We start from the raw sequence: 17,243 nt of genomic DNA on the forward strand, positions 1-17,243 counted from the left end.
CAGTGGGATCTAGGCAGCCACTGCCCTGCCTCCCCTTCCTCACTGAGCCACGGGGTGCCTTGTGTTCCCTCCAACCTGGCAGGGAGGCTGGGGCGGGGGTGCCTGATCCAGAGACCCGGCCCCCGGGCTGTGGGGAGGAGGGTGGAAGGAGGCCCATCAGCAACACACACAGGCTGCCATCCCAGGGATGGCCCAGTCCAGCGGCAGTATTTCTCCAGGGACCTCAAGCCTGGCTGGCACAGGGGCCGTGCCTTGGGCCTAAGATGAGAGAGCTCTTCTGACGGGAGGGAGGAGGGTGGTAACCAAACTGAGCCTCCGCCTGCCCTGCACGGCCCCTGTGACATTCTCAATTGCTGGGGACTGACTCACCCCCACTTCAAAGGCCTTAAATAGTTCAGCTATTTCACCTGCCGCACTGTGCTGTCACACTGGAATTCTGCTCTGCGGGAGCTGAGGCCCCATCTGCAGACCTGCTGCTCACCTGGGCAGGTGCCTCCTCACAGCCCATCTGCACAGCTGGCCTGCGGAGTCCTCCTCAGGGGCCACTGGCCCTCACCTGCCACTGAAGGGATGCCTGCCCCTGCTGTCCCCACCGCAGCCATGGCCGTGCAGGTGCCCCTGTGGCACCACTACCTGCAGGCCATCCGGTCCCGGGAGGCACCGCGTGCCCAGGACTTCCAGCGCGCAGAGAACGTGCTGCTCACGGTGCTGGAGCGCGTGCATGCCCTGGACCGCCGCTTCATCGTGGACTACTCCCGCGGCCTGGAGGCCTTCCAGTTCGCCCTGCGCTCCTCTGAGGACCCAATGGACATGGAGGTGCCCCTGTGGGTGGATGCCGAGGCTCTACTGATTGAGGAACCGGAGGCCACCCGGCCGGGGGATGGCCCTGAATTATGCCGCCTGGGTGTGCCCAGGGAAGGGGCTGGCCTGGAGCGGTGGACCACCGACGATACCTTCACTGCCTCCTCAGAGGGTGACGCCAAGTGCCGTGGACACATTGTGCCCAGCAAGGTCCTGTGTGTCCTCAAGGACCTGCTGGTGGCAGCCATCGTACACTGCAAGCACCACAGTCTCATCGCGCCAGGTACAGGCACAGCCCACTCTGCACGCGTATCTGTGCGTACCGAGGGGCTGCTGTGTGGGTGCTCGCAGAGCTGTACCTGCCCACTGTGTGGGTGTCTGTGTGCAAGTGTGTGAGTGCACATGTGTGTGATTGCCATGTATGTGCACACAAGGTGGCGACTGTCCTCTGTGTGTGACTGCACACACAGGCATGTGTGCACGTGTGTGACACTGTGCAAGTGTGAACAGCGTGTTGGGGCACAGAAGTCGGGAGACCTCACTTAGGTCTTCCAGCTCCAAATGCCTCTAAGAAGACAGATGACGTGTTCTGCGTCGTGTGTTTGCACGGGGTTTCCATGGCTGCCGGTGGTCCAGTGGCTGGAGTCTGGGGCAGCTGCTTCACTGGTGGCCTTGCAGGAGGGTCCCTCACACGGCTCCGGGCAGGTGGCTCTGTTGCCAGTCACAGCCTGTGACCTTGAGGCTCCCCGAGGCCGTCTCATGCCCACTTCCAGTGTCTGATGATGTTGCACCTGGTGGGAGGGGTGTGTGTGTGCCTGCCTGCGTGCACAGGAGTGCAGGGGTGTGAATGTGTGTGCCCGTGTCTTATCAGCTTGTGGCTGAGTTGCCTATTGGTGTCTTGAGCCCCAAGTGGGCTCTGAGGCTGGGCTTCTGCATGGACCAGGGGCTGGCCTCAGTCTCTCCTCTGGGGCCTTTTGTTTGTTTATTTGTTTTTGAGACCGAGTCTCACTCTGTCACCCAGGGTGGAGTGCAATGGCGCGATCTTGGCTCACTGCAACCTCCGCCTCCCGGTTCAAGCGATTCTCCTGCCTCAGTCTCCCGAGTAGCTAGGATTACAGGCATGGGCCACCACGCCCAGCTAATTTTTGTATTTTAGTAGAGACAGGGTTTCACCATGTTGGCCAGGCTGGTCTTGAACTTCTGACCTCAGACGATCCATCCACCTGGGCCTCTCGAAGTGCTGGGATTACAGGTGTGAGCCACAGGGCCTGGCCCACCTTTGGGGCCTTGTTGATACAGTGCAGGGTGAGTCTGAGCCCAGGGCTCCTTCAGCAGGGGCTGCCTGGACGGCGAGGGTGGCTGGGAGGACAGGGCTCAGCCTGTGCAGGAGCCGGGATGATGGGGACCCCGAGTGGTGCAGCCATCCTCCAGGGGGTCAGGTTGTCTTGGAAGGGAACTGGGGACTGGAACAGAATTTGTCACATGTGAGTCACCAGTCACCACAGTCCTCACAGGGCTTTGTTGCCTCGAGTCACCTCCCTAGTATTCATCCGACCCTCCTGTCCTCCGTGAGGTCAGCGGGTGGGGTCAGCTCACCTTCGCGAGAGGCCGTGAGCTGCTTGGGGCTGCCCAGCGCTGGGGCCTGCCTGAAGGCAGGGGCACCTTCTGTGGGTTCTGGGGAAGGGTGTGCCGCCACCGCCGCACACAGCCAGGCCTCCCGTCTATATACTGGGAGGCCAGGAGGGCGGATTCTAACAGAAGCCCTCCCCAGACCTGTCTAGTGCCCTAGGGTGAGTGACTGACCTGACCTGTGGGGTGTCAGCTTCTGGTGCTCCCAGCCAGCCCTCACCCTGCCCCCAGCTCCTTGGGCTTCCTGCCCCAGCATCTTCTGAACCTCTAATCATCTAGGCCGTGGGGTGGGTATTTCTATCTTCTTCCCGACCTCACTTGGCCCTGTCCCCACCTGTGAGACAGGCCCACCCATTGGGGTGAGCAGGAGGCCGTGCCAGGCCCTGAGTCGTTCGGATTTGGTCTAAGCCGCCAGGCTCCTCACACCCGCAGAGTGCGTCCTGGGAAAGCAGACCCGATAATGCAGGCCGCACCCACGGCCCCTGAAGCTGCGCTGGGCGTGCAGGGAGATTCCAGGCATTGTTTCCTGACACTCACCTTAAACGGGAAGTGGCAGCCTGGGTGACAGGGGTCAGGCTGCCCCCACCCTGGGAACCGGTGAGACCAGCCCGGGGCTGTGGCCTGTGGCTGGGCTGGTGTAGTTGTGGCTGCCTTCCAAGCTGCCAGGTCATGGGCAGCGAGCGTGTGTGGCCCACGGCAGATGAGGTGTGTGGCCACTAGAGGCGGCTCTGAATGGCAGGCACCTCAAATGCCGCATGGGGGGCCCCTCCTTCTCTTCCATTGATGGGAACTGAGGCCCCTGTGGGATGGGCTGCCCAGGCAGCAGGGCCAGGGTTGCCCTGAGGTGGGTCCCAGAGGTGTCCCCAGAACTGCCCCAGGGGAGATTGTGGGTGCTGAGGGGTCCACACAGCCAGGACCAGGCTCCCTCCGGAAGGGCCCTGGGACGGTGGGATGGTGGGAAGGCAGGCCCCATGCTCGCTCATGATGGGGACCTTTCCCAAGGCACATGCCAGGATTCCCTCGGGGACACGCCAGCATGCTGCCTGGACCCTGCTCCCTGTGACCTGGGCACCCTGGCTGGACAGTACTGGGGAGGGGAGGGGCGGCCTCTCCCCCAGTCCCTGGGCCAGTGTTGGGCGGGGGCTGTGCGGGTGTCTGCAGTCACCCTGAGTGACACCTCACCTCTTCATTCTCGGACATTAATTTGTTTTGGGGGGAGTAGGGCAACTGAAGCAGAGGCCAGAGGGCCCCTGGACTCACCAGAATGCCCCCAGCCCCAGCCCCGTTACACCCTGGAGCAGGCCCTCAGGGCTCTGGGTTCCATGTTAGGGAAGTGGGCACTGGGCTGGGTCCTGGGTGGGGTCTGAGGAGGGAAGGGAGTGGGAAACCTCTTGGCCAGAATGTGCCACCTGTGGGGTGACAGAGGACATGGGGCTCTCGGGCAAGGGCTCTCTGAGAAGTGTAGGATCCAGACCTGGTCAGGAATAGTGGCTGAGCTCCGTCACTGTGAGCCTGCTGGCCTGGGCAGCCCAGAAACAGGGGTGGCCGAGCTGGCTCCCTGCTACTGGAGGCCGCCGCCACCTCTTCTCTCCATGGGAACTGAGCCCTGGCCTGGGCCTGTCCCTCTCTCCCCAGCTGCCCCCATCATGTAGACTGGTCCCCTAGCTGGATCCAACATGGGCTTCCCATGCACGCAGTTGATTTGAGTGGCAGGGGGCTCTCAGGGAAGCTTCCAGGGGTGGGGGGAGGAGGAGGCGAGTTCTGGGGAGGAAAGGCCTAGCCTCGCTCCACCCTCTCCAGCTCTGGAGTGGGAGCCCTGTGGCCCCAGCCTGGACTGCTGCTGCCTCCTCCCCTGCAGAGAAGGCAGCAGAGACGCCAGGGCCATCGTCAAGAGGTAGGGGGCTAGCTGCGGGCTGGGACTTCGGTCCCAGGGCTGGGGCAGAGAGAGCAGGCTCAGGAAGGCCTGGGAAGGCACAGCAGGCGTGGTCCTGGGGTGTGGGGTGAGGGTGGTGCCTGGCAAAGGAAAACCTCACGTAGGATGCTGCTGTCATCACTGATGCTGCAAGTCGCCGAGCTGACAGTTGTGCCAAGGACTGTCACCATTGGGCAGGCATGGTGGCTAGCTCATCACTCGGCTGAGGTCCCGGGATGGACACAGGTGTCCGGGGTTGGGGAGCTGCAGCCTGCAGGTGGGGACCAGCAGAGAGGGCTGCAGGTGAGAGGTGATGAGGGGCAGGGGCTAAGTTGGCAGCAGGAGGAGGGTTGTGGAGTGTCCTGGGTGGGTGAGGCAGGTCGAGGAGGCTGGAGAGGTGATGAGGGGCAGGGGCCAAGCTGGCAGCAGGAGGAGGGCTGTGGAGTGTCCTGGGAGGGTAAGGCAGGTCGAGGGGCCGGCGTGACTTGGGTCTTTGCAGGTTCGCTGAACGCGGCCAGCCTGAGGGAGGAGCAGCTCCATCTGTCCTTGCTGGTGTCCAGCGGCTGGAGAACAATCAGCTTCCACGTGGTGCCCGTGGTGAGAAGGAAGCTTGGGGTGCCTGCCCTGGAGGGGGTGCAGCAGATGCCCGGATTCCCCGAGGGCAGCTTGAGAAGGATCCTCGGCCAAGGGGTGGACCTGGTGCCGGCCAGCGCCCAGCTCTGGAGGTAGGCACACCCTCCTGGTCACAAGGTTCCTGGGGAATGGGCAGGAAGGGGCCACCGCCCCCATGCTCCCCTGGCCCCAGCCAGCAGGATCTGCAGGGTCCTCCATCTGCCTCTGCCCCCATGGGCATGTGTGTTCCACTGAGATTACTGGGGTCTCTGGCTGTAGGGAGGGTGGAAATGTGACCTCTCCCAAGTGGAAAGGGGCCTGGTGGCATCTGACACTGGGTGATGAGAGACCTGGAATTGTGGACGGCTGCCCTAGATGGGACCTTTCACTACCCAGCTTTTGCTTGGGGCAGGAAAATAGCTGAGAGTTCAGGCAACCTGTCCAGGCAGGCGGGTTCCCAGAGAAGCTGAGAGGGTCCCCAGTGGGGGTGTGTCCACATTGATGTCTGAGAGGAAGGAGAGGGGCCCTGGGCAGAGGCTGAGCTCTCCTGGAGACCCCTAGCCAATGGCCAGGGACCGCACCCCATCCAGATCTGACACCACTGCAACAGCCCCTCAGGGTGGCTCACCTCCCCCCGTCACTTGCTGGAAGGATGGTTGAATCCACGCTCGTCAGTGGAGGGCTTTGCAAAGCTGGTCATGTCCCTCCTGTGGTTCTCTCCCGAAAGGAAAGGCTCAGCGGAGCGCCAGTCACCTGCCGTGCATTCCCGCGGACCCCTTCACACGAGGCAGGGGCGGTGTCCAAGCTTGTGGAATAACTACCTGCCCTCCTGCCAAGGAAGGGGAAGGGCTGGGCTAGGCAGAGTCATTTTTGCAAGTAAATGGGAAAATGACATTTTTGGTGCCCCACGTCCTGTAGACTTGGGGGGGGGACACTGGGCGCGTTACTGGCCCCCGTTGCGGCTCCGTGAAGGGTGGGCCCATGAGGGTACGGTGCCAAGGCTCCACCACCTCAGCCCATCCAGCATGCACACAGCAAGTCATCTGGTGTGAGCTGCTCTGAGCTATGGGCATGGCAGGGGCTGGGGTGTGGAGCAGAGATTCTGAGCCAATCGTGCGGCCACACCTGGAGGCTGCCGCCCTGGGCTCCCTGAAGGGGCCATGGGTGGAGCTGTCACACCCCCGGGCTGGGTGGCTCCAACCTGGGCAGGTCTGAGAGGCACCTTCCTGTCTACGCAAAGGGCCGGGCTGGCCTGGAGGCTCCTATATCCCTCCGTATTCAGGGCCAGGGAGTCTCCAGGAAAAGCAGGCGTGGAGACTGCACAGCCGGTGACCGCAGCTCCCGAGAAGCCTGGGTTCCGGGCTGGGTCCCACCAGCAGGCGCAGCACAGCACAACCCCGGCCAGGGCCCGAACCTCCGGGGCTCAGGAGTTCCCCATGCTGGGGGCCAACAGCGGCGGGGGCTGACCCAGTGCGTCTGTCTGGGCCCCAGGACCTCCGCTGACTACCTGCTCACGAGGCTGCTGGGGGAGCTGGGCTCCCTGCAGGGTCATCGCCTGGACAGCCTCTCCATCCTCGACCGGGTCAACCACGAGAGCTGGCGTGACAGTGGCCGGACTGACGGCCTGACCTTTGGCCACCTGAAGGTACCCAGGGCGGGACTCAGCGGGTTGTCTGTCACCAGGGCCCAGGGGTAGGTGCACCCAGGCGTGTCCCTCCTGCCAGCCCTGACCGGCGGGCAGCTGCTATGAGTCCCGAGTCGGAGCTGGGGGGATTCTGAGGGCCTGCCCAGGTTCTGAGGAGGTGAGGCCGTGGCTCATGAGGGTCATGGGAATGTAGCTGCGGGTGCCGTGGTGCCGCAGGCTGGCCTTCGCCATCCCTGGGCCGCGACCTCGGAGGCCTCCTGGCCCTGGGACACTGTTGGGTAGAATCTCAGGGTGGGGCCTCACAGAGCCCGGTGTTCTCACCCAGTGAGCCTCCTCCCAGTGTCTGGGAATGTCACCCGGCTGGGACATCTCCCTCTGGGGGTTGGTTCCCAGGAGAGTCCAGGCACACCCTTCTCTCTGCTTCCTGGGCCACAGTGACATTCTGCAGAACTCTGTCCTTCTGGGGCTTTGTAACGTCAAATGCTAAGAAGAACAAGGAACAGGCAGGGGCCAGGGACTCCAACCCACCCCAACCCCGAGGAAGCAGGTGGGGGCTGTGCTGTCTTGGGAGTCTGCTCGACTGGCCCCTCCCTGGAGTGTGTGGCCAGCTGGGCGCTGCTCCACAGATGGGGCTGGCACCTCCACCTGGCTCGGTGTTGAGGGAGAGGTGCCCCTCCTGGTGTCAGGAATCCCTAGGTGACCTCTGGCCACGCCCTCTCAGGCCCCCACCTGACCTGGAGCTTCCAGCCCCCCTTGAGGTCAGATGCATGGTGGTTCCCAAGCCCCAAACTCAACTGCAGCGTGAGGGGCCGTGGGAGAAGAGGGTTTGAAAAGCCGCTGTGAGACAGGGCCTGTGAGACAGGGCCTGGGGCAGGATGGAGGGGAAGGGTCTCTGGAGCGGCTACAGGCAGCTCAGGTCTTGTGGTTCAGGCCAGGGGTCATGAGCACACAGGCTAGGACTGTGACGATGCCATGGGCCCATTGGGTTGGGCTGCAGGGGGGAGTAGGAGCTCAAAGGGGCGGAGGGAAGGAGAGAAAGGCCCAGAGGATGCTGGGAGCTGCAGAGGTCCCCAAGGGAGGTCCTGGGGGGTGAAAGGAGGAGCTGGGGTGGGGCGCCAGGGCCAGAACCAGGCAGGGGAGGAGAGAGAGGGGTTCATGCCTTCGGGAGCCAGCAGGCTGGGGGCAGCGGGTGGGAGGGGCCTGGGACTCCTACTGGGACGTGGAGGGGAGGGCGCAGGGTAGGGAGAGGTGCGGGTGGGAGCAGGGAGGGGCAGCCACGGTGAGGGTGAGAGCGCAGGGTGGGAGTGCAGGGTGGGCCAGGGGGGCCAGGAGGCCAGGGCTGACCCTGCTGTCCTGCAGGTGGTGCTGCTATGGGCCTCCGTGCTCTTCCCAGCGCCCGAGGACTGGGCAGAGTTGCAGGGAGCCGTGTACCGCCTGCTGGTGGTGCTGCTCTGTTGTCTGGCCACGCGGAAGCTGCCCCACTTCCTCCACCCGCAGCACAACCTGCTGCAGGGCAGCGACCTGGACCTCGGCGCCATCTACCAGCGCGTGGAGGGCTTCGCCAGCCAGCCCGAGGCGGCCCTGCGCATCCACGCCACCCACCTGGGCCGCAGCCCCCCGCCGCGCATCGGCTCCGGGCTCAAGGCGCTCCTGCAGCTGCCGGCCAGCGACCCCACTTACTGGGCCACTGCCTACTTCGACGTCCTGCTGGACAAGGTGGGTGCTGGCTGCGGGGGCCTTGGGCAGGCCCAGGGGCATGGGAGGGTGGGATGGACCCCTGGCCTGGCTCCCTGCCCATTCTCTCCCGGGTCAGCGGCCCCAGGAATGCTGAGGCCAGGTCAGGGCTCGGATGGAGAGCGTCTGTGGGGACATGTGATGTCTGGGGGTCACACGGGCCGTGGGGGGGTCGCCTCACTGGTGGTCTCACAGGGCCTGGGGCTTCTCCCTGGAACCAGGGCAGTGGGTCTGACCCTGCTTCCGTTTCCCACCAGAATTGCCCCCCAGCTCACACTTGGCAAATGCTCAGAGCCCCAGCTGCCCATCCTGGAGTTCCATTCCTTGTGAAGGGATATGGCCTCACCTGGGCCCCAGAGGGAACATTTTTTTTCTCCCTGGACTCAAGAATCCACAGCCATGCTCCTTGGGACCCTGTGTCCCCTGGGCCACTTCTCATGGGTGCCTGGAGGCTCCACCAACTGCCCCTCCCTGTGCCCCAGGCTCTGCCACCTCTGCCGAGCCTGCCTGGAGTCCACCCTGCTCTTCGCCCAGGGCCCGGCCCTCACCCTCATCCCAGGAGCAAACACAGTCTGCTTCCAGGGCACAAACAGGGGTTTCTCAGCCACCCTCTCCTGTGTCCTAGTGGCAGTGAGGCCCCAGGGAAGCCACCCTCTGCTGGGCATCTTCTATCCTATTTTAGGAAACTTCTGCCTGTTGAGATGCTGATGGCCTCCTGGGGTCTCCCCTCATGCCCAATACTTAAGAATTTTTACCCCAGAGCCTGCAGATTAGGGGGCAAGGGCCATGCTCTGTGCTCTCAGCAGACCTGTGTGGGCAGGGTGGGGTGAGGATGGGGTGGTCGCCGGAGGCAGCCTTCAAGCAGCACCCCCTGGGGCCTCCTCTGTGCAGGCCCATGCCAGGGACGCCGTGTGTGAGGAGGGGCTCAGGGAGCAGCAGAGGCTGGGGCCGCTCTGCCTCTGGGATGCCCGTCCAGGCAGATACCCGGGGCAGGAAGGCCCGGCATGGCCCAGGGAGGGCCAGTTGTTCCACGCTGTGCTCTCGGCCCTGAGAGCTTATGATGGGCTCCAGTGGTCCCTGTAACCCTTCTCCCCTGCAACCCTGCCTGTAGTTCCAGGTCTTCAACATCCAGGATAAGGACCGGATCTCTGCCATGCAGAGCATCTTCCAGAAGACCAGGACTCTGGGCGGCGAGGAGAGCTGAGCTGGGCCACCTGGTCTCAGCCACCTGTTCTTGGCTCCCCGACAGACTCTGCACTGCACCATGGGAGGCTCCTGGGACGTTTGGAAGAAGGAACGGGCTTCTCCTTGAGCGGGTAGTGGAGGGATTTTTTTCCCCAGGAGTGGCCTCTGAGAGTCTTTCAGTGCCTGGTGGGGCAGGGCAGGCCTCTTGGAGCACCTCCTTCCTGGGTCAGGGCCTGGATGCAGGTGGCAAGCTCTCCGTGTGGTGCATGTTGGCCCAGCCACGTGGTGTTGTCAAGCAAACAGCATCGGCAGGAGACCTGGAGCTGAGGGCTTGGCCCTGCCTGCACTGTATGCCATTCCTTGGTGACGAAATGCTGTATATTTGGTTTTGAGAAAATGAATGTGTTGGGTATACACAGCAGAAAGGGTACAGTCCACTTTTTGTATATCAGTGTGGAAAATATTTCTCCTAGAAGTAGAAGAGTCTCATGTGCTGATGGATAATTTTGAGTCTTCTCCATTCTCTGTGAATGACCCCCCTTCCCCAGGCGTCCCTACCTCCTACCTCATTCTTAGAGCAAACTAAAGCCAACTGAGGGTGCACACACAGCCATGAGCCCACCTGCCCAGGACTAGTCCCATCTGCTTCTTCCTGTCCCTGTGGAAGTGGCCCCTGATATGGTTTGGATCTGTGTTCCCACCCACATCTCAGGTAGAATTGTAATCCCCAGTGTTGGAGGAGGGGCCCGGTGGGAGGTGACTGGATCATGGGGGTGGAGTTCTCCCTCACTGTTGTCACGATAGTGAGTGAGTTCTCATGAGATCTGGTTGTTTGAGTGTGTTGCCCCTCCCCCTCCCCTTTTGCTGTCTTCATCCTTCTCCGGCCACGTAAGATGTGCCTCCTTCTCCTTGACCTTCCACCTTGATTGTCAGTTTCCTGAGGCCTCCCAGCCATGCTTCCTGTACAGCCTGCGGGACTGTGAGTCAATTAAACCTCTTTATTCATTGCCCAGTCTCAGGTAGTTGTTTACAGCAGTACAAGAACCTACTAATACATCCCCCCCCTCTCTGATGTAAGGTGTCCTCTCCTGGCATCTGATGCCACCCCCACTCTGTCCTTACCATTCTTTGTACCCACAACTCACATTCTCTCATCAGCCCAGCACTGCCTGCCTGCAGCCCATGACCTGCATGGGTCCTGCCCACTGGACATTTCCTATTCTCCATCTCTGGCATCTCAGGGGCATTTACCCCTCAGTGCCTGAGCCACAGCTCACACCCTAGGCTCTTGGAGGGGACCTGCAATTCATGCAGCAGCAGCTCCCTGGAGCCTCCTTGAAAGGGACCTCTGACCATCTGCCAGAGGAAGTGCACACTCACGACAGGAGATGCCCAGGCCCCTTGAAGGCTGCAAGATCCAGGGCCTGAGCCAACACCCACACAAGGGGACACAAAATGCCATCACTCCTCCCCCATTAGAATGGGGGCTGGTGGAAGCAGAATCTTGGTTCACATCTGATTCATAATGGAACTGAAGGGCCAGGCCCACCCTGTGGCCATTCCCTTGGCATTTGATTGTGAATCAGGGTGGCTGTACATAGCAGGAGTAAGAGCTGGAATAGCAGGAAGGGCCAAGGGGAAGATTATTTCGAAATCGTCCCTATTCCCATGGCCAAGATAACCCAGCAAAACATACCACATCCTGGGTGTACTAACAGAATTTAGTTCTACTTTCAGAGACTTTAATTCACCAATATGGCCCCAGTAGAAGCCAGATGGGTTATGGTGAGTGGTAGTGGATTACATAAACTTAACCAAGTTGTAACCTGTAGTCCAGGTGCTGTGCTAGACATGGTATCCTTAGTACAACAGGACAGCAGGGCCTCTGGAACTCATATGTGGCCACTGGCCTGGGAGAAAAGCATTCTTTCCAATCCCCATCAGAGGGGAGGCTCAGACACGGTTTGCATTTACTTGGAAGAGATAATATTATAAGTTCACAGTCTGGCTCAGACTGATGTTAACCCTCTCTTCTGTGTCACAACGTAGGCCTAATGGGCCTTCGTCACCTGGATGGTCTGTAGAATATTATGCTGGTTCACTGTATTGATGACATCATGCTAATTCGAACTGGAGAGGATTGACTGGAAAGTTCTTTGAATGCCTTCTAAGACCATTCATTCCAGAGGGTGGGAGACAAACCTTACAGTCTCAGGGTCTGGCCCAGAGATTAAGACTTTAGAGGCTCAGTGGTCTGGGGCATGCTGAGACTTTGCTTCCAAGGTGAAGGGCAAGTTTTTGTACCTTGCGCCACCTACTGTGAAGAACAAGCATGGTGCTTAGTGGGCCTCATTGGATTTTGGAGGCTGCATGCACCTCACTTGGAAATGTCCATTTGCTGGGGGACTCAGAAGGCTGTTGGTTCTGAGTGGGGCCAGGGCACAGGGAGGTTCTTGAGCAGATTCACGCTATGATACCACCATGGTGCAAATGGTATCTGCAGTAGAAAGGGGCACCATGTGGCATCTCTGGCAAACCCCAAAAGAGGAGGCGAAGTCCTGGAACGAGAGCATATCATCTGCAGCAGAGAAGTATTCACTGTTCAAAAGCAGCATTTGGCGTGATAGTAGGCCCCTGACCAGGGGACACCAAGTAACTGTGTGACCTGAGCTGCCCACCATGAGCTGAATGTTACAGAGTCCTAAGTTTGGGGGCGGCAGTGGTGGTGCAACAGCAATCCGTGGTACATGGACATGGCCCCTTCAGGGCCAGGCCAAGCAGGGGGCGTGGAAACAAGTCAGTTAGATGAACAATGGCCCGGGTCACCCTATTACCACCTACGTGCACCTGTGCCTCTCCTTTAACCTCACACATATGGCCTTGAGAGGGTTCCCTGGGATGAGATGACCGAGGAAGAAAATCTTGAGCCTGTTTCATGGATATAATGGCTTGGTCTTTCGGTGCACACCAAAATGGCCTTTCCCAACTCGGGGTTCCTAGAAGACAGTGGTTAGGGAAAATCCTCCACATGGGCAGGGCATCAGGAAATAGAAACTGGGCCGGGCGCGGCGGCTCATGCCTGTAATCCCAGCACTTTGGGAGGCCGAGGGGGGTGGATCACCTGAGGTCAGGAGTTTGAGACCAGCCTGGCCAACATGGTAAAACCCCGTCTCTACTAAAAATACAAAAAATTAGCCAGGAATGGTGGCAGGTGCCTGTAATCGCAGCTACTCGGGAAGCTGAGGCAGGAGAACTGCTTGAACCTGGGAGGTGGAGGTTGCGGTGAGCCGAGATCACGCCACTGCACTCCAGCCTGGGCGACAAGAGCAAAACTCCGTCTCAAAAGAAAAAAAAGAAAAGAAAAGAAATAGAAATTGTTCATCTCTTTCGTATGGAGAGACAAGTGGCCCAAGGAAAGAGAACACACAAACATTAAGACAGAGTATTACCAGAGGTAAGGGGCGATGTTTCACAATGATAAAAATAGTTCATCAAGAAGGTGTAGCAATCCTAACAACAGACCTTCAAAATCATGACGATGAATACATAGAGTTAAAGGGAGAAGGAGACAAGACCACGTTCACACTGGGAGAACTGAACACCCCACTCTCAGTACTTCACAGAAAAAGCAGGCAAAAAAACAAAACAAAACAAACAACAACAACAAAACCCCAGTGATACAAAGAAGACTTGAACAACGCTGTCATCCAGGCGGACCTGAGGATCTGTAGAAGCTCACACCTGACAATGACGAAAACACATCCATCTCGTGTCCATGGGATAGTCACCAAGACTGCTGCTAGTTTATAAAACAGACTCTCAGTACATGTTCAAAATACTGAAATGCATAGACAGTATGAGCTCTGACCGCAACAGACATAAATTTGAAATAAAAAACAAAAATACCTTTAGAATATCCACCAAATATCTGGAAATTACACAATGTAAGTCTAAATAGTCCGTGGTTCAAAGAAGAAATCACAAGGAAATTATAAAAATTTTGATCTGAGTGATACCAAAAACACCATCGATCAAAATTTGGGAGATGCAGTGAAGAAAGCGCTCAGAGGGAAATTTTTAGCTTTAAATGCTCATACTAGAAAACAAATAAATGTTTAAAATCAATTAAGCTTCTACCATAGGAAGCTAGAAAAAGAGGAGCAAATTAAAACCAAGGGAAGTAAAATAAAAGGAACAATAAGAGTGGAAATCAATAGAAAGTGAACAATTGAGAAAATGATGGTAAATGTCGCTTTTTCAAAGAGATTAATAAAATCAGTAACCTCCTAGCAAGACTGATCAATGGGAAAAAAAGGAGAAAATATAAATTACCAATATCAGGAATGAAGCAGGGAAATCATTAGAGAGCCCGTAAGCATTAAAGGATAATAAAGGGATATTATGGATGATTTTATGCCAACACATTCAACAACTTAGAAGGAATCAAGCACGCTCTGGGTAACACAAATTACCAAAACGGGCACAAAGAGAGGGACAAAAATCTAAAGAACTCTATGTCTATTAAAACATTAGAAGTCATTAAAAAAAATCCTTCCCATGAAAAAAGCTCCTGTCCCATAAGGCTTCACTGGACAATTCTACCAAAATATAAGGAAAAAAAAATAGTCCCTATTCTAGACAAATTTAATTGACAAATAAAGGAAAAGAAAATACTGTCCAAACCACTTTACAAGACCAATGTAACCTTGCTATCAAAACCTGACAAATATATTACGAGAAAATAAGAGGTCAGTCAACGAAACAGCACATCCGTAGAATAAAGAAACATAACTTTATGATCATCTCACCATAGGCAGAAAAGGTATTTGACAAAATACGACAGCTGTTAGTGATAAATACTCTCCACAAACTAGGACCGGTGGGGACTTCCTGCGTCTGACAGCAGGGCAGCTGCAGAAACCCCACTGCTGCCGTGAGCCTGAGGCTGAGACATTAAACACGTCTCCAAGGTGAGAAGGTGCACGCTCACCACTGGGATTCTGCACTGTATTTGTGGCCTACACCGGCGCAATGAAGCAAGAAAAAGTACATAACAGGCAGAAGACGTACAACTCTCATTAGTCACAGAGGGTTTGATTATCTACTTAGAAAATTCAAAGTATCTACAAAGAAGCTACTAGGTCTTGTGAATTTAGGAAGGTCAGAAGATATAAGACTAATATAGAAAAAAATGAGATTATATATTAAAAAATAAACAACTGGAAATGAAATTTTTCAAATGCCATTTGTAACAGCATCAACAATATCAAACATCTAGGAATAAATCTAACAAAAGATCTGCGCCCAAGTGGGCTGTTTCCAGGAGGTCCTACTTGGAGGGAGAAGGGCCACTGGGGGCCGGGGAGGCTGCCTGGTCCTGCCTCCTGGGCTGGGTCAGTGGCTTTCCTGTTTCTGGGTTACTGGCTTTCCTTAAATAACCCCCTCCCGCTTTGCTGTACATTGAAAACTAGAAACATTGCTGAGAGTAATTTAAAAAGACTTACATTTATGTTTATGAAATGGAATTTATACTTTATTTCCATTTTCCTTAACTTGATATATAGATTTGGTGCAGTTCCTACCAAAATTTCAGCAAGCTGTTCTGAAGAAATAGACAACATGAGTCTAAAACGCACACAGAAATTCAAAGGATGTAGAATACGAAAAACCTTTAAAAGGGAGAAAAACATTGGAGGACTTGTTCTTAATTTCAAGACTTACTATAAAGCTACAATATTTGCAACGGCATGAGATTGACATGAGGATGCAATGAAACAGAAGAGAGAGGCTGTAAATAGACCTATGAATGTGTAGTCAAGTGATTTTTAACACAGCTTTCAAGCCAGTTCAATGGGGAAAGGAAAGTCTGTTGAACAAACGTTACTGGAACTGGGATATCAGTATGGATAAAAATGAACCTTGACCCCCTTTGTACCCTGTGTGCAAAATTAACATGAGGTGTCTCAGAGACCTAAACACAAAAGCTGACACTGTAAAGTTTCTAGAAGAAAACGCAGGAAGACATCGTCACGGCTTCAGAGTAGGCAAAGGTTTCTCAGACAAGATACAAACAGCCCCGACCGTAGAAGAAAACTCATTCACAAATACGACTTCACCAAAACTGAAAATACCTGCTCTTTGAAAGACACAATTAAGAAAATGAATAGGTAAAAGCTGGGTGTGGTGGCTCATGCCTGTAATTCCAGCACTTTGGGAGGCTGAGGTGGGTGGATCACTTGAGGTCAGGAGTTTGAGACCAGCCTGGCCAACATGGCAAAACCCCGTCTCTACAAAAAAACACAAAAATTAGCCAGGTGTGGTGGTGCGTGCCTGTAATCTCAGCTACTCGGGAGGCTGAGGCAGGAGAATCTCTTGAACCTGGGAGGTGGAGTTTGCAGTGAGCCGAGATCACACCACTGCTCTCCAGCCTGGACAGAGACAGACTGTGTCTCAAAAAAAAAAAAAAGAAAGAAAAAGAAAAAGAAAAAAGAAAAAAAGAAAAGAAAATGAATAGGTAAGCCACAGAGTGGGAGAAAATATTCATACCACACATATCTGATAGTATCTAGAATATATTTTAAAATGATCACACATTGACGATAAAAAGATAAAAATCCAAATATGAACAAAATATTTGAACTGACACTTTTCAGAAGATCTACAAATGGCCGATAGTATATGAGAAGTTGCTCAACATGAACAGGCATCAGGGAAATGCAAACTAAAACCAAATCAGACACGATTTTACACCCCCTAGCACAAAAAGACAACGCTGAGTGTGGGTGAGGACGTGGAGCACCCTGGACGCTTGTGCATAGCTGCGGGAATGAAGCATGGAAGAGCCACTTCGGAGAATTTCGTGGCAGTCTCATATAAGGTTAAGCCTATCGTATGACCCTGCAATTCCACTCCTAGTTATTTATCCAAGAAAAATGAAAATATATGGCCACGTGAAAGCTTGAGTAAGAATTTCACTACCACCGTATTCATAACAGCCCCAAAATAGAAATAACCCTGATGCTCAACTATGGTAATGAACCAACAAATCATGATGTGTCCGAATGACGGGACGGCACTCAGCAACAAAGACACACCGGCGCCCACGATGGCACGTGTGAGTGTCAAAAACAGTAAGTGAAAGAAGCTGGCACAGTGGAGGACCTGCCGTGTGTTCCACTGACCATGAAATTCAACTATGGCCGGGCACGGTGGCTCACGCTTGTAATCCCAGCACTTTGGGAGGCCGAGGCAGGTGGATCACTTGAGGTCAGGAGTTCGAGACCAGCCTGGCCGATGTGGTGAAACCCCATCTGTACTAAAAATACAAAAATTAGCTGGGCATGGTGGTGCACACCTGTAGTCCCAGCTAATCCGGAGGCTGAGGCAGGAGAATCGCTTGAACCCGGCAGGTGGAGGTTGTAGTGAGCTGAGATCGTGCCACTGCACTCCGGCTTGGGCAACAAGAGTGAAACTCCATCTCAAAATAAATAAATAAATAAATAATAAATAAATTCAAATATGCCAGGCTGATCTATGGTCACAGAAGTCAGGCAGTTGAGGGGTGGGCACTGGCTGGATGGGAGCATCGGGGGCCTTCCATTGGAGGCTTCCATGTGTCATGGGCTCAGGTCCTGGCTGTGCGCTCTCCAGCACGCAGGTGCCTTTGTCCATGACAGGGGTCTCCAACCAACCCTGTGGGCCGTGTGGGTTCACCCGGATGTGGTG

General features: G+C 55.8%; 1 protein-coding gene across 3 annotated transcripts; it reads left to right on the forward strand.

Moving 5' to 3' along the window:
* The first annotated feature begins 570 nt into the window (after positions 1–570).
* On the forward strand, positions 571–9,588 carry MAB21L4 (mab-21 like 4). Of its 3 annotated transcripts, none has more exons than XM_032753278.2 (5): positions 571–1,084; positions 4,842–5,067; positions 6,446–6,599; positions 7,959–8,315; positions 9,445–9,588. In XM_032753278.2, the coding sequence occupies exons 1-5, from the start codon at positions 571–573 to the stop codon at positions 9,535–9,537; spliced, it is 1,344 nt and encodes a 447-aa protein (XP_032609169.1). In that variant the 3' UTR covers positions 9,538–9,588. The 3 variants fall into 3 exon arrangements, with proteins under 3 accessions (XP_032609169.1, XP_032609170.1, XP_032609171.1); XM_032753279.2 differs by lacking the exon at positions 571–1,084 and adding an exon at positions 4,579–4,645; XM_032753280.2 differs by lacking the exon at positions 571–1,084 and adding an exon at positions 4,579–4,588.
* Positions 9,589–17,243: the final 7,655 nt, after the last annotated feature.

This window comes from Hylobates moloch, unplaced genomic scaffold, assembly GCF_009828535.3.
Source record: "Hylobates moloch isolate HMO894 unplaced genomic scaffold, HMol_V3 SCAFFOLD_1, whole genome shotgun sequence".
NCBI classification, from domain to species: Eukaryota; Metazoa; Chordata; class Mammalia; order Primates; family Hylobatidae; genus Hylobates; species Hylobates moloch.